This window comes from Physcomitrium patens, chromosome 20 (genome assembly GCF_059467195.1).
Source record: "Physcomitrium patens ecotype Gransden chromosome 20, ASM5946719v1, whole genome shotgun sequence".
In the NCBI taxonomy this organism is placed as follows: Eukaryota; Viridiplantae; Streptophyta; class Bryopsida; order Funariales; family Funariaceae; genus Physcomitrium; species Physcomitrium patens.
The window spans coordinates 16,550,199-16,567,900 of NC_143429.1; the positions used below are offsets into that span (position 1 = coordinate 16,550,199).

Genomic DNA, 17,702 nt, shown 5'->3' on the forward strand with positions numbered 1-17,702 from the left:
GTTCAAAAGTTGTACAACACCAAATTGTAGAAAAAATGTATCACAACTCTATCTATAGTAATGCATGTTTGTGTTCATAAGTTATATGTTATTGTATTTTTATAGAAAAAATTATACCCTACTTTTAAAAAAATAAGGAAGTTATTTTTGAGTATTTATTTATTTTATAATATTTATTGTGGATATTCATTTTTTCTACACTATTTAGAACTTATAAAAAATCGTACATAGAAAATATATAAAAAATCAATCTCAAATAAACATTGATTTTTTTAGTATATATTTAAATTATATAAAAATATTCAAATACAAAATAAATCCTTCACAACATTATTAGATCCTTTGTTATATCTAAAAATGGTATTAAAGAGACCAAATGTGCTAATAACTACTTCCAACAATAAAACATTGTTAGTGAGATGTTTTGAGGCCAATAGAAAATGAACAAACTAGAATGTAAATTCAAAACCTTCAAAATTTGAATATATCATGTGAAAAGATCTTTACATAGAAAACAAAGCTCATGAATTGATGTTAGAAGAAACAATAATACTCACAATTACATAAGTATACTTTGATAACATGTATAAATCTTATGCCAAAACTTTATTATATATCTATATATATTTTGTGAATATACACAATAAAGATTCATATCAAAATGAAAAAATAATAATGATGAAAATAAAACTGAAGAAAAATCCGTGATAAGAATTTCAACAAAGAATTCATTTTGGTGGATGTTTATGTAGGTGAAGCTTTGTAACTAACTAGGATCACAATTTAGAGGTAATTTAAAAAAAAAAAAAGTATGCATCTTAACAGGATTTTATAATGGAAGCTAAAAAATCAATAAAATCATTTTTATAAATTGTTCCATTTTTATAAATTTTTAAAAACTTGCTACTTTTTATAAATAGTCGATGAATTGTCAAAATAAATTGATCAAAATAAAATTAGACATTATAAAATATAAAGAAGTTAATTATTTTGTATTTAAAATATTATTTATAAAAATTAATAATTCATTTGTCGAGCTATATTTTAATTTTTATTATTTTAAAGGAATATATCAAATTTTATAAAGATTTTATTACCAATTTATAACATTATATATTACTTTAATTTTTAAAGTACTTTCATTTATGTTGTATATATATATATATATATATATATATGTGTGTGTGTGTGTGTATGTGTGTTTATATGTATATAACTAGTGAAAACCTATTTTGTTGGAAAAAAAAAAGGTATTAAATTTTTATTTTTAGTTGTTAAATAAAAAATCAACCACTCTGAAAAGAATGTAGACCAAGCAACAAAAAAAAAAAAAAAAAAAAAAAAAAAAGAAGAAGAAGAAGAAGAAGAAGAATACACACATAAAAATGGAATCATTTAAGTTTTTTAAGTATTATTGGCAAACATAATTCTTATTTACTACAACAACTTAAATAGTTGAGCTAATAGAATTTTTGGATAAATTATAATCATGGTAGTGTTTTTGTCTTCATTATTGAACAATTAGTGCATTGTGGAAAGGCAACATAATTTTTTTTATTGTTAAAGAATAACATATATTTTTAGTCAATAAGAAGATTTCTTTGTCTCAACTAATAATAAGGTTTTTTATTTTTTATTTTGATTTTAGTCGACTTATCTCATCTTTGTATTTTTAGAAGCAAATACTTTGTAAAAATCCCAAACGCTCTATGGATATTTTTGATTCTATCATTCAAGTTGATCTATTTTTTTTATCAATACAATAGGTTATTGTAAAATAAAAGTTTTTTCTATCTTTACGAAAGGTGGTAGCAACCACCTATCCTTCAAAACTTCAAAAGAGTAAGATAGTGCCTTAGGTCCTATTCCTAGCTCAATATTAATTCTGAACTTGAATCCCTAAAATCCAAATCTTCAACCAAATCTCACCTTTTTACTTAGATTTGACATAGATCCCTACCTACAACAACTTGATTTATAATACCCACATATTAGATTAATTTAAGCTTGCCCATACAATATAAGATGTAATAATATAGGATTTTTCTTCCTTCAACATCAAAGATTGGAATATTAGATATATAATAATGTAAATAATATACTTTAATCTTAAATAGGTCTCTTAAGTCCTTTGTGGCTAAAAAAATCTTGTATATTCTTATAACAATAATAGTCCACAAAACATTAATAACATACATGAGAATCTGATGTTGTATTATGTATATTCTTGCTTGAGAATACATTAGACACCTAATTGTGGAAGATAAGTAGAAATGCAACAATAATCCTACCAAGTCTAATAGGGCCTTAAATAAATTTTAAGTAATCTTTAATAACCTTAATCAAACTTTAACCAATCCTAAATAAATTTAAAAGAAGTTACAAAAGAAACACAAATAGGTCATAAATTAATCTAAAAAAAAAATAACAAAAAAATTCTAAAGAAATATAAGAATAAAATATTAAAAAATAATAATAATACCATCAAAAAATACTATAAATAATTTTAAAAAATAACAAAAAATCCTAAAAAATATTAAAAATAAAAATTCTAAATAAATCCTAAATAAATCCTAATTCAATTCTAGTTAATTCTAATTGAAATTTTAATGTATTTTAATCAAATCTTAAAGCAAATCCTAATTAAATTTTAATCAAAATCCTAATTAAAATCCTAATAAACTTGAATAAAATCCTAGATCAATTTCTAATTAAATCCTAATTAAAATATTAATGAGCCTTAATCAAATCTTGGATTAAATTCTAATGAAATTCTTATCAAATTCTAAATCCTAATCAAATCCTTATTAAATTCTAATCCATAATTAAATCCTAAATCTTTGACTAATCCTAAGAATATTCCAAATAAATCTTAATTAATTACTATAGCTATTTAAAATCTCAATAAATATTCATTTAATTGTAGATCTTGACTAAAATTTCACTTAGACTTTAATCAATAAGAAATTAACAAGCATACAAAATTTGAGAAGAATCAAAATTACTACTTATAAGAAAAGCTTCCAAAACAACTCAATTGTTGGCCACCCTCATTCTTTGATTTGAATTTTGATCTTTCAACAAAGATTTTCTCTTATTGAACTATTTAATTACTCCAAAATTTAGCTTTTGTATAAATATTTAAGTCTAAATTTTTTTCACAAATCTTTGCTTCAATCAAATCAACAAATATTGCTAGATTGCAATATTTGTCATAAAACTAACTTTCAAATATCATCTTAAGTCTACCTTCTATTGCCACTCTTTGATTGACAAAAAACCTTGGAATTGCCATAGGTATACAATTTTGGCCTTAGGATCTGATTTCAATCTAGGTTCACAACCAATCTTCTTTGGATATCAATTTTTGATAATTTGAGGTAATATTTTCTTAAATCTGTTGTTAAATCTTTGTTAAAGATGCCTATATTATTTATTAATTTTATTTACTTTAATTTGAGGCATTTATGCCTTTATAAAGTAAATAGAAGTCTTTTTTATAAAAGATAGTATTAAGATTAAAATTTATACTACCTTCCTATCATTTATCTTTATTTTTTTATTAAATATTTTTATTAGGTTATTTTATAATGATATCCATATTTTTTTTTTACCATAATTGAATTACCACACAATACTAAAAAAAATATATTAAAAGCTCTTAAATTTCCCTTTTATATCTTAGTAGCTATTCAAATTCTAATCTCTATTTTAAGAAGATCTTCATCAATCACGATTTTCATCCAACTGATTTTCATCCATCTTAGTCTTCATCCAATTAATCTTCATTCATCTTAATCTTCATCCAATTAATCTTCATCACTTCCAATTTTTAACAAACTAATCAAATATAATTATTGTAATTTGTGTGGTAACTATGCATGATTTATCTTTAGAGTAATATTTTTACTAGCCTAAGTTATTGATTTAAAAAATATCTCATTAATATTATTTATTTTTAGCTCATACATACTCTTAAATATCCAAGATGGTTGCTAAAAAATAAAATTTAAATTATTATTTTTTTTGTTTTTTTGAAAAAAAAATCTCAAAAATTTATAAAAAAACTTTAAATGGATATAATCTATATTATTCCTACACCTAACTTCTAGTTGCTAGTTGGTATAGATGTTATTGCTAATACTTCTATCACTTTTATTGCTTTAATGCTCCTAGCTTTTTAGCCGTTTTATTTTTATCTAATCCTTAATAACTTTCTTCTATTTATGATATATTTATTATATTTTTCTTCAAATATCTTCTAATAGTGTTTTCCAAGTCAACCTTACTTCATGTAGTAAGCTAATTTTGCTCCTTTTAGGTTATTTCTTAGATAAGTGCTGTGGATCTCTTCCATTTTAATCCTCTTTTGGTCCCATGCATGCTAATCATTTCTATTCCTAATTCTTAGCAAGTATATATATATATATATATATATATATATATAATCTTTTCTTCACTTTGGTATTAAGAACAAAAATTTAATGAATATAAATATAGAAGTGAAATATTTTTCAAAGATAGATGAAAAAATAAAAATAAGAAATTATATATATTCAAGAAGAAACTACAATAGCTATTGCCAAAAGACAAGAAAATTATAGATCCTTGAAACCAGACAAAGCAAAAAAAAAGTTGATAAGAGTAAAAAAGGCCTTACTCTTGCTTCTATATATACTATCTAATTAGGAGCTATGTGGTGACATTCTTTAGGACCTCCAAAATACATCCAATTCATAAGACACATGTCTAACTTTCAAGACAAGCTTCCTATATGTATATCATATGTCCAACTTATATCACAAGTCACCAATATATGCAATATATGGCTAATTTTTTTGCTAAGTTTTCAACCTATCAATCACTTATAGATACATATAAAGGTGAAGCTATATCTATGAAGCTTCAAAGAAGCTATTCTGTAAGATATCATTAAATTTAATTACTTTTATTTATTTCTATCTACTTGTATTATTTAAGTAACCATTGAAATAAATATGGATGTCGATGAAATTTGGTCCTTTTAATTTGTCAATAGCTATTGCTTTTACTTAGATTATTTTATTGTCCTTAGATTTTTCAAGATTATAGTTATTGATGATAATGTAAGATTCTACCAAATAATGATACAATGCAATTTTATAAGTCTTATGAGTAGAAACAAAAGTGCTTATCACATCCTTGAATGACTATCATTTTTTTTTTGTTTTTGGAGCTGCCCTCAACTCCTTGATTAGAGATCTGCTTCCTATTTGTATTTCAGCTCCTATGCCACTAGATTGCTCTTGGCCGCTTCTTTGGTCAACCATCCTACCTACCACTGATTACATCAATGTTGCAATAACTTTGTCATAATTGTAATAGCAAGAACCACATGATTCAAACTTATGCATAGTTGCCAATGTATAATAATGTCTTTTTTTATGCCTATAAAAGGTCACAACAACCTCTTACTTTTCAAAATTTCAAAAAAATGAATTATTTTCTTATGCACAATTCCTTATCCAACATCAATTTTTGATCTTAAATCCCTAAAATCCAAATCTTCAATTACATCTCATCTTTTTACTTAGATGTGATATAGATTTATACAAACAACAATTAGATCCATAATATCCATATGCAAAATTAGTCCAAATCTACTATTTAGTATAAATTTTTCATTTAATATAACATCTAATAATATAAGATTTTACTTTCTTTAATATCAAAGATTGTAATAGTGGATAAATATTAATATAAATGATATATATTGGCCTTAAACTAATATTTTAAGCTTTTTGTGGTCCAAATAATTTTACATATTCTTAAAATTTTCCAAAAATAATAACAATACAAATAATATTAACAATACACATGAAAATTCTAAGAAGGAGTAGATTGAAAGCTTTTAAAATCTCCTTCCAAATCCTATCATATTGAAAGCTACAATACCAATTTATTTTGCCTTTAAGTGAATAGCTTTGAGATAAGAATATGGTTTAAAGGACATAATAGTAATGGCAAGGACGGCTTATTTAGCATAGAAAAACTTGAAAGGATTAGAATATTGATGTATTAGATTGCTACAAAGCTTATTTTATTGTACAAAGCTTCAATTAAGTTCTTGGATTCAACTATCATAAGAATTTCTTCTTAGGCATTTAGATTCAATCCATCCAATTGATGCTTATTCTTGTTGCCGAAATGAATTTATATGTTCATCAAATAGATGTTGAAATTGTATTTTTGAATGGCTTCTTATAAAAAGAGATTTATATATAATTTTTTAAAGATATCTCTTTTCTTTGCTTTAGAATAATATATTTTATTTATAAGATCTTTTATAAGTTGAAACAATCCTCCTACAAATGATTTAAAATCATTAATCAATTTTTGACAATCTTTGATTTTCTTAACTTAACTACAAATAAAAACATATATTACATACAATGTAGCTCAGATTTTATTATCATCAACTTTTATATCAATGATACTTTTATTGCAGCCAATGGCCTCTTGTTCTTCTATGCCATCAAGACCTAATTGCATTCTTGCTTCTTCGTTTTCAACCTCAAAGAAATTCATTACATATTAAGTTTACAAATCTTAGAAGATCCTCACTATAGTTAGCTCTTCATTACCTAAACTCTATATTTTAAGCAAAAATTAGCCAAATTTGGTTTTTTTAATATCCAACCTATCTTGACATAACTTATTGTTAGAATTCACTTGTCTACTACAATTTACCCTTCAACTCCAAAAGAAAAGTAACTCTATATTGAATTTTTTTATACTAATGTTAGCTTATTAAATTGGACTAGCTTGTATACACATCACAATATTGCTTTTGCCATCAACATGCTTACCCAATACATGCACAATCTGGATTTCATCCATATTTGTGCATGCAATCACATATTCCAATATTTTTGTGGCACAATAGGATTTTAATTCAAATATCGGTATTTTGCTTATGTTTTATATCTTTTTTATGGATTCAGTAATATTAATTAGGCTAAGAAAATCAATAAAAATGCCACACATAGAGGTATATTTTTCTCTTTTCAAATAATATTGGTAGTGAGAGCTTTACTTGCTAATGTTCTAATAAGTTATTCAATATCAAAAGCCAAATATATAGCAATGGCAACCATGGCTTTTAAATTGGTATGGCTCTAACTATTGCTCCACAATCTTTCCTACTAAGAAACTCTCAGGCAACCATTATTAATCTACTACAACAATTAATCCACACTTCTCTTTGTTGACATTATCAAATTTTCACAAATAAAGTACATTAGAATCTGGTATTATTTCATTTGCTAAGTTGTTATTCTCAAGAAAGTTCAATTTTAATACTATTCTATTCATGACATGTATGCTAAAATTTTTATCAAGTCTTTTTTTGAACCAAAGCTTACCTAAAATTTGCTATTGTTTGGCCTATTTGAAAGAAAAAATCCACCAATACCATAACTTGGTTAAGTGGCTATATTATAATTATGCATTTAATTAATCAATCATAGTATTGTATTAAAAATAGAATAAATAATTGCATCATATCATGGAGATGCAATTCTTTACGTTGTATCTTTCTTGATAAAATAAACTTTGTATAAATCTCACATTTAAAAAGAATTATATAATAGCTTAAACTTTCTTAGAATCTTGTAGTTTTAATAGTAGTAATATTAGAAATGTTAAGCTATTATATAAGAATGGTTAAGCTATTATATAATAGCTTAATCTTTCTAATATTACTACTATTAAATTTATAAAGCATGCTAATTAGTTTCTAGCATTTGAAGAAGTTACATTAGATGCGATCAATCATTAGATTATCATAAATATTTATTTATTTATATTCCAATAATTATTAAATAATTTATGTTCTTTCAATAAATTATATATATATATATATATATATATATATATAAAGAGAAGGAAGAAATGTGACTTTTGTTTTTGATTTAGGAATTTAATAGCAATTAAGAAATCTTTATATTTAAGAGTTAAAGTAAAAAGTCACAAATTTCAAATCTTTTGATTGATTGATATTATGAAGCTTTACTTAGTTAGTTTTATGTTTTGAAAAACCAATTTGAAGGTACTAAGAAAAAAATATGAGGTAAAATACACATTATTTTGTGTGGCATGGATAGTGTTAGGTTTATTTTATAAGGTGGTTCTAGAAAAAATTGAGATTTTGTATTAAAAATGACAAAAAATGACTAAAAATTTAAAAATAAATTATAAAATATATTATTTTTATTATATTTTTAATTTTAAGAATAAAGATTTAAATTGGCATATTTAGATTTTTAATAAGAAAAAATTATTTATTTTATTTTATTATTTTTCAGATTCTTTTTTATTCATGTTATATCAAATAGTTAAAGCTTCTAAAAAATATGATATTTTACTAAGCAAATGACCTTAATAAGGCTTGTGCACTATGGGCTTTTAAAAAAAGCTTCAATATATATATATATATATATATATATATACATATACATCTTAATTTAAATATTTTGCAGAATTATTAATAATTATAATTTTATTATTATAATTTTTTTTAGAAATTTAAAAATATTTATTATTTTTAATTTTTTTTATTCTTTTTTGTATTATTTTTACATTGGTTTTTTAATTATTTATGCAATGTATTGAATAACTATTGTATTTAGTTTAATTTACATTCTTTAATTGATTTTTCTTATCATGTTATCTATATTTAAGTTTTTAATTTTTTTTCTTATTTGTCAAATTGCACTATTCTGTAATTATGTTATTTTCACATTGGATTTATTCTGCTTTTATTTATGTCACAAACATCCATATCATTCAAGTAATTTGATGTGAGTAAATAGCATATTAACTAATAGTACAAATTTTGTTAAAAACATATATGTCTACATACATTAAATATTGGAATATTGAATTATCTAGATGTTTTATGCTTTTTGAAACTATATATAATTTTCTTTAAAATATATAATTTTTAAAAGTTTATATAAAAATTTAAAATTTAATTTTTTTTGTAGATTATATTCTTTTAGGAATAAATTTAGAAAGCATTAAATGTTTTTATATAATTCAAAGTAATTCTAAATTGAAATATTACTATTTATTCATAGTAACATATTATAAGTATTCAAGATTTAATTTTTAAATACTTATAATATGTTATTATATGTAGATATACAAACGTATTCACTCATTCAAATCTTATAATATAATTGTAATTACTTCTTTATATATTTAGCCTTATTTATCATATTTTATGAATTATTTTTTGCATTTTTAAAAAGTAGTATTATTTTTTTGGATATTTTTTTTCATTAAAAATCTTAAAATCTTACAAAGAAAATTATTAGAAAAATATATATTTCAAAAACCAACTTAATAAACAAATATAGGAAAATGGATTAGTTCTAATAAATATAGGCAAAGATGAAAGAAAACATTAGAAAATCTTAACTTTTGAAATGTCAGAAATATAAGTTGATTGATTATTTGTTTTTTAATATTATTTTTATTTTTGTAGTGATTGAGAAGTGCTTCAAGGCCAATTATAGATAATGACATGGGCTACTTAAATAGAATGTTGCACTTGCTGTAGTATGTTATTTTTGTATTATTGCATAGATGCTTACTTTCACAATAGAATTAAGGATTTAGAAGTCATAAGTTGCACATCTACATGCTCAATGCAAAACCATGTTAATATTGTATAGTAAAAGAAATTCATTTTGCATGTTTATTTTTTGTTTATGTCAAGTAAAAGAGGTTTATGAAAAAGTAGATAATTGTGTTACATGTATTGAAATCATTTGCTACTTTGGACTGAGATATGAATTATAAAATGAAGTAAGAAGGAAAAATAATAAAAATAAATAAAAAAAATATTCAAATATTGTTTATATATTATAAAAAACTTATGGAGTAAAGATTATTTTAGTGCCATTTGAATTCAATAATAATGTACATTTTTTTTGAACATAAGTCTTGTAATAATTAAAGAATACTTAAAAAAGTCCACTAAAATAAGTTTTGGAAATGCAAAGAGGTTTTTTTTTAGAATTATTTTCCAATTAGCTTAGAAGGTATATATTGACTCAGATATATATATATATATATATATATATGTGTCATAACTATTTTATATAAATGATTAGATATCTGAAACAATTATTAATATTTTTTTAATTTTTTTGTTCATAATTTTTGATCATATCTAGAATAGAATATTACAAAACAGAACTTAAATAAAAATAATCAAATTTTCAAGTACTTTTTATTGTTGTAAATTACAATATTAACATTTTAACTATGTTAAAAAGACTTTTTGTGTTTGAAATTAAAAGTAAGTAGAATAAAGTTTCTACAAAACTTCAGAATCAATGATTAAAGGTAGATTATACATATTATTTAATTATTCATCATAGATGACTTTTTAGAATTTCTCAAAAAATATGTTTTAATTATAAAAATGTTTTTTTTGTTGTTTGTTACATATTAGAATTTCTAAATCCTATAGAATTTGTTTACAAAATTTTCCAGGATATTTGAATTGTATTAAAAGTAAAAGAAGTTGATATTAAATATGTTTTTTTTTATTTTAAAATTCCACATTTACAAACAAAGAAATTAAGATAATATTAGAGATTTACATTTATATTAAAAAAATCAAAGTACAAATCTTTGCAAATCAAATAATTAAGTCACTCAAAGTATTCAAAGTTGTCAAAACTTATAGCAATAAAAGATTTAAATATGAGCCTTTAGATTAATTTTTTATTTTACATATAGGTAAAAAAATTTTGACAATGAAAATGGTGTGACACAAGTATCTTTTATATAAAAAACAAAATAACATTTAAAGAACTATAAGAGAACTTAAAGGCATGTTATAATGTAGAATTTATTTACTTTTAAGAAAGTATTTTAATATTTTAGAAGACATAATATCAATAGTATTTGATTGTGTAACTTAATAAAAAAAGCATGATAAAAAAGAAATTTTTGAAAGTTTAGATTATGTAAGAAAGATGTAAAATTTAGAAATTTTAAAGAACACCACTAAGTAAAGGCCCCACTTTAATTATGTAGACACATCTTCTATCTCTACACATACATACACACACATACACAAATTCATTAATTTAAAAAACAAAATAATAAGATATCATAAAATATTCAAACTTATCATGCTTTAAAACCTGACATAGTTATATTTTAAGTTCTTAAAGTTTCAAAAACTAAATTCATAAATAAATATGAAATTTCCAATAATTTTTTGGCATCTACTCAAATTATGTGCAATAATCTAATGATAATATTTTAAAATAAAAGAATGCACCAAATGCATCAACATCAACAAATTTTATTTTCTAACAATGTTGAAGATCTAAATATTCCAATGATGATAGTATCTTCAAATCCAATGGCATATCTTCCTCATTCTTATATCCATTAAGCTATAACTTCTTCATATTTGTTATGGCTTCAAAGCTAATATGGATGGCTTTCAAGATAGTGCAATTTGTAAAACTAAGGTATTAAATAGATGTGAAATTGCTAAATTCTTTATGCACCTCTTTTAAGTCCAAAAAACCATTTAAATGCAATTCATGTAAAAATAAGAGTGTATCAAATGCATCATCAACAAACTTCTTTTTTGCACAATATTGAAAGTTTAAATACTCCAATGATGATAATGTCTTCAAACCCAATGGCATGCTTCCAAGTTCTCACATCCATCAAGCTATACATTTTTTAAATTTGTCATAAAGCAAAACTAGCATAGATGGCTTTTAAGTTCTTATAATTTCTAAAACTAAGATTTTGAATTGATATGATGTTGCTAAATTCTTTATGGACCTCTTTCAAGTCCAAGAAATCTTCTAAATATAATATTTGTAAAGATAAAAGTACATCAAATGCATCATCATCAAACTTCATTTTTGCACAATGTTGAAGATCTAAATAGTCCAATAATAATAGTGACTTCAAATCCAATAGTATGTCTTTCAAGTTCTCACATCTATTAAACCATATCTTCTTCAAATTTGTCATGCCTTCAAAACTAGAATGGATGGCTTTCAAGTTCTTATAATTTATAAACCTAAGGTATTGAATAGATGTGAAGTTTCTAAATTCTTTATACACCTCTTTTAAGTCCATATAACCATCTAAATACAATTCTTGTAAAGATAATAGTATATCAAATACATCATCATCAAACTTCATTCTTGTACAATGTTGAAGGCTTAGATACTCCAATGATGATAGTGTCTTCAAATCCAATGACATGTATTCCAAGTTCTTATATTTATCAAGCCATACATTCTTCAAATTGGTTATGCCTTCAAAAGTAGCATAGATGGCTTTCAAGGCCTTGTAATTTTTAAAACTAAGTTGTTAAATTGATGTGACATTGCTAAACCCTTTGTAGACTTCTTTTAAGTCTAAGCAACCATCTAAATACAATTCTTGTAAAGATAATAGTGCATCAAATATATCATTATCAAATTTCATTTTTGAACAATGTTGAAGATCTAAATATTCAAATGATGATAGTGTCTTCAAATCCAATGGCATATCTTTCAAGTTCTTACATCTATTAAGCCTTATATTCTTTAAATTTGTCATGCCTGTAAAATTTGTATGTATTGCTTTTTTATATTTTTACAATTTTTTATAACAAGATTTTTAAGAAAGTATAAGTTTTTAAAGGCTTTATAAATTTCATTTAAATTGTAACATTCTTAGAAATATATTGCTATTATTGAAGATAAAGAATGTATATTTTTTCTATTGTTTATTAAATTTTTATAATTTTTCATATAATTTTTTTTCAAAGATTGTATATTAATAAGTAGATTTGTAATATCTTCAAGATTTTTGCATCCTTCAAGATTAAGAATCTCTAAATCAATTTTTTTTCACCATAAAGATTGATATTTTTTAGGTTTGTATAAATTTTTGAGCTTAAATGTTTTAAGTACATCATATTAGATATATCAATAGAAAATGACTTTAAAAAATCTATATCAATTAGTTTTAAAATAATAATTTTTAAAATATTTTTAAAATATGTAATAATAGAAATTATTATTTTTTATTTTCTTGTAATAATATCATATTATTTGTTGTAGAATATTTAACTCTCAACCACCTTAATTAATGAGTATTTTTTTTTTTATGTATGAGCTTATTATATTTATATTTGAATATTTTGTAAAACTTAAGAGATGGAGATGTTGAAATTTGACTTTTATATTATTGTATGCCTTCATGTATATTTTACAACTTGTAAAACAAAGATCCTTCATGTCCATATCATCCTATAGCACATGATGTATAAAATATTATTATCTATAAATAACTATTAATAGATATATATTAAAATATTTTATTACTATTATTTATAAAAATAATATTCTATAAAAATGATCCATTACTTTCATTCCATCTCTGAATTCCATCAAAATCTTGTCTAAAACTTCTTTGAGCCATATCATGAAACAAATCATGAATACTTATAAATCCAAATGAATCTACTTTGATGAATGACTTGTCTTTGAGACTTGTAATAATTTCTTTAACATTCTTGATTTCATATTCATAAAATTGAATAATTGTATCTTGATTGATATTTTCATTCCATATATCTTTACAATAAAATATGCTATATCCTTCATCATTAAGGGCTTCATAAGTAAGCTCCAATCTTGTCAAAGGATTATTTGAGCTAAGAAATTTTGAAGCCCTTTTTAATTTTTGAATAACTAACTTCCATACATAAAGACTTATTTGATTATATAAAGAAGTTCCCATAATTTTTAATGTCAAAGGATGTCCAATGTATATATATATAGTCAATATATATATAGTTAATATATATATATATAGTTAATATATATATAGTCAATATATATATATATAGTTAATATATATATAGTCAACAAAGATACCAAGTTATAATATTGATATTTTTATTTTGAAATAATTAGGTATTGAAACAAATACATATGATCTCATCTCATGAACAATTCCTTTGTGTATTACCATTTTTATGTCAAAACAAAGTTGCCTTGCACAACATTTCTTGCATCATGTACTATACAACAAAATTCAATAATACATGGAAAATGAGATTTTCAATGAAATAAACTAAACTTGTAGTGTTGGAAGATAGTAGAATGTACAAAATTAGCCAAGATATTTTCAAAAAATTTCAATTTGTAGAAATAACATAATGGCATAGAGAAGAAGTACAATTGTGGACAAGCCAGCTGTAATTTTCATGCACTTTTTTTTTTTTTTTTTTTTTTTTTTTTTTAAATAAACTAAATCATGCGTAAATACATACCATCTTTTCATTGGAAAAAGAAGAAAATTCTTTTCTATAATGCACAAACATGGAAACCAATCCAGTGGCTTTTGGCATTCTATAATTTATTTATTATTTTTCAAAAGAAAATAATCAATAGAGAGACATTACGTCAATGTAAGAATCCATCAAATAATATCAAGAATTTCACAACTTGGATTTGACCCACCAGTCCCTCAATACCAGCTTATCATTCTTTGGTAGGTCAAGGTCATTGCAGACCCCAACAAAAATTTACTTTTAACATTTGTACTCTATGCTTTATCTACAAAAAACGTTGGGTTACTTTTGTAAGGAAACGGAAACTGTGGGTGAAACATGAATGAATGCAGGCGAATAAGAATGAATAGTTGTGTTCAAGCTTCGGCTCCCTAGCACGATTTAAAATGCAGCGGCATCAATCATGGATTCAGAATGAATGACGAGGTTTCATTTGGTTCGATTCAGATTTCGGAACTCAGTTTGAGCACTTCTAGATCGAGAGCTTCTGGAACTGAGAAGCGTTGGTAGGCTTTCTCGGGTGAGCTTAACCAGACGTAGCAGCGTAGCGAGTTGAATTTAAGTGTGTTGTGAGTGAGGAGTCACCACCTGCTCAGACCCCACAAAAGGGTTTTCTTCAGCAACGCCTCCTGAGGATCCCTGGACATGCTGCGTCTGATGCACACTGGTCTCAAGCAATCCCAACTGGATGCACCCGAGCGACATCCTTTCAATCTCTCCATCGTTACACAAAATGTGATGGTGTCATGAGCTTCGACTCTTGGCTTACCATCCTGCCTCTTCACATCGCAACGGCACTGGTTTAGGTTAGCGTTCCTCGACGCACTGCGTTGGAGCGGAGTGTGGTTGGCCTGGTGCTACTGAATGCGGTGAGATTATCACGCACAGGTTCTTCTTTGGTTAATTGGTTGGTTGGTTTTTTGGGATATTGATGCTGCAAGGAGGAATTTTTGCACATGGCGTCCCGATGTCAGCGATTGAAGGTGTATGTGAAGGCAGCTACTGGCAACCCATGCAAGCTTGGAGACTGTATGTGCCCTTCAACTTGATGCACACAATTGACTTGCCTTTTAATGCGAACAAGCTCATGAATTTCATCTCGCAAAACAGCGAGTTGAAGTTTTGTTTTGCATCCCTATTCTGTAATGACTTGCAATCCAGTTCGTGAATCTTGAACTCCTTGCGCTACTGCGGGTACAGGTCCGTTTTCTCAAAGAGTGCTGATAACGTGTGAACTGAAAAACATTGCTTACGATGTGAAGTTTGTCGATCTGGACAGGAAGCCTGAATGGTTAGTTTTTCCAAATCCTGCAACTCCTTCGTCCAGTACAGCGGTACTGTCCATCTAAGGTTTCGCAGCACGGTGCATTGATGATGATGATGATTTTGCGGGTGGTGTGGCAAATGTTTAAGGTTCTTGAGGATAAATCCGGAAGGGAGAGTTCCAGTTATCAAAATTAATGGAGACTACATACCCGACTCAGATATCATCGTGGACGTTCTGGAGAAGTCGTACCCCTATCCCCCTCTTTCTACCTGTCGAAACATCACTTGCAGGTGCACGCCTCAACACCTTTGTTCGCCATAATTCAACAGATTGAGGTTGCGAGACACGAGCATTCTAACATTCCTTGAGATTCAAACTGTGACGAGGTCGTGAACCACCCCCACACTCGCGCTTGACAAGGTGCTGAGTAGCATAACCTCCTTGAAGCGATTGACTCCAGGGGCCAGAACATCTTCCCGGCCGGAATGGCGTTCTTCAAGAGCAAAAACCCCAGGTGCGATGGCACAGAATCGCAGTTCGTATGCGAGCTTGACCACATGAACCATCACCTTTGCAACGAGGTAACAAAACGAATCCTGATCTTATTCGACTATGCAGTTCATGACAACAGCTTATTCGTTACATCCATGAAACGAAGCTAGCATGGACTCAGGCAGTACTACGTGTTGGCACGTAGCGCAGGGTCCATACATAGCGGGGCAATACGTGACCTCGGCCGACATTGCGCTGGCGCCACAGCTGTATGTCTTGCAGACCGCCCTGGCATACTACAAGAACTGGACCAACTTCGAGCAATTCTACCCTGCCTTGAACCTATTCATGAAGGTTTACTCACACAAATACCATCTCAAAACTCATGCTCGTCCCAGTTCTCAACCAAACAAGAAACCCCCCCCCCATTAAAACCAACCCAGCATTCCTGATCAGTTAGTGATGCTGACAGACTTCTACCTCGAGATCTAAAGTTGTGCCCCTGTGATGCATGCCACACAGAATATGTATGCGCTTCCGGCCTTCATGCAAACAGCTCCTGCACCTGAGGTGGTGATCCAAGGCTGGGCCAAGCACTGGTCATGCTAGACTGCACGAGTGCCGCAAAGGACGGTTCTGTGTTCCGTTTGGATTAGGTACGATGTTACAATCTTTCATCAGATACTCTTCAAATTGTTCAAGACAACAAGACGAAGGCAACACAGCCACAATTAGTCAAAGAATTCCCCGCTTTGTTTATATTGCATGAGATTTGCACACCACTGTCAGTTTAATAATGTGGCCTGGAGAATTGGGTACAGACCAAATACTTGCCGATTGTTCTGCAAGTGGTTGTTTAACTTTGTATGCATCAAATAAATGATTCCTGTATCATTGCATTTACCGCAACTTTTTGGGGTTTGCTTTTGAAACCCGAATATGTGATACATGGTTGTTCAAAAATTTTTTTACTTGCATTTGAATATTGGGAAAAGACGTGAAAAAAAAAGAAAAAGAAAAATTCAGGTAGCATAATATTCAATGTTGGCTCTAATATTGGATACTTGTTATTCTGTTAGATGTAGTTTTTATCCAACATAGATATGGCGAAATATTTTCAAACATAAATGAAATTACATAAATTTTTTTAATATATTTCTTGCTTAGAATATTCAATAATAAATAATGGGCTTAAGAAGTATAATTTTTTTTCCCTCTTATTCATATGTGAAGTAGAACCTATGAAGCATGTCATTTGCTATAAGTTGGTTATCATAACCAACCGTATACTTAAAAGTGTTCAATACCATCATGTTTTATTTATATTTTCAAATAAACTTCGTATGTTGTCTTTCTGACTCAATCACTCCATTAGACTTATGTACTTTTGGTAATGTTCATTCCTTTAATTTTTAATTTTAATTTTTATGCTTTTGAAAAATCAGTATGGCTTTTTTCATTATAAATCGAGGTAAAAAATGTTTCAACACAACATAAATCTTTGAATAAAACAGTGTAGGTTCTTACACAATGCCTGTTAAGAATTTTAGAATCTTACAAGTT

General features: G+C 26.3%; 1 protein-coding gene across 3 annotated transcripts; it reads left to right on the top strand.

Annotated features, from left to right (window-relative positions):
• The first annotated feature begins 14,690 nt into the window (after positions 1 to 14,690).
• LOC112273233 (glutathione S-transferase DHAR1, mitochondrial) lies at positions 14,691 to 17,039 on the top strand. 3 transcript variants are annotated; one of them, XM_073529533.2, is made up of 6 exons: positions 14,705 to 15,409; positions 15,660 to 15,671; positions 15,794 to 15,937; positions 16,108 to 16,228; positions 16,350 to 16,493; positions 16,662 to 17,039. In XM_073529533.2, the coding sequence occupies exons 1-6, from the start codon at positions 15,312 to 15,314 to the stop codon at positions 16,746 to 16,748; spliced, it is 606 nt and encodes a 201-aa protein (XP_073385634.1). In that variant the 5' UTR covers positions 14,705 to 15,311; the 3' UTR covers positions 16,749 to 17,039. The 3 variants fall into 3 exon arrangements, with proteins under 3 accessions (XP_073385633.1, XP_073385634.1, XP_024357492.1); XM_024501724.3 differs by having other exon boundaries at positions 14,708 to 15,409; positions 15,581 to 15,671; XM_073529532.2 differs by lacking the exon at positions 16,662 to 17,039 and having other exon boundaries at positions 14,691 to 15,409; positions 15,581 to 15,671; positions 16,350 to 16,586.
• Positions 17,040 to 17,702: the final 663 nt, after the last annotated feature.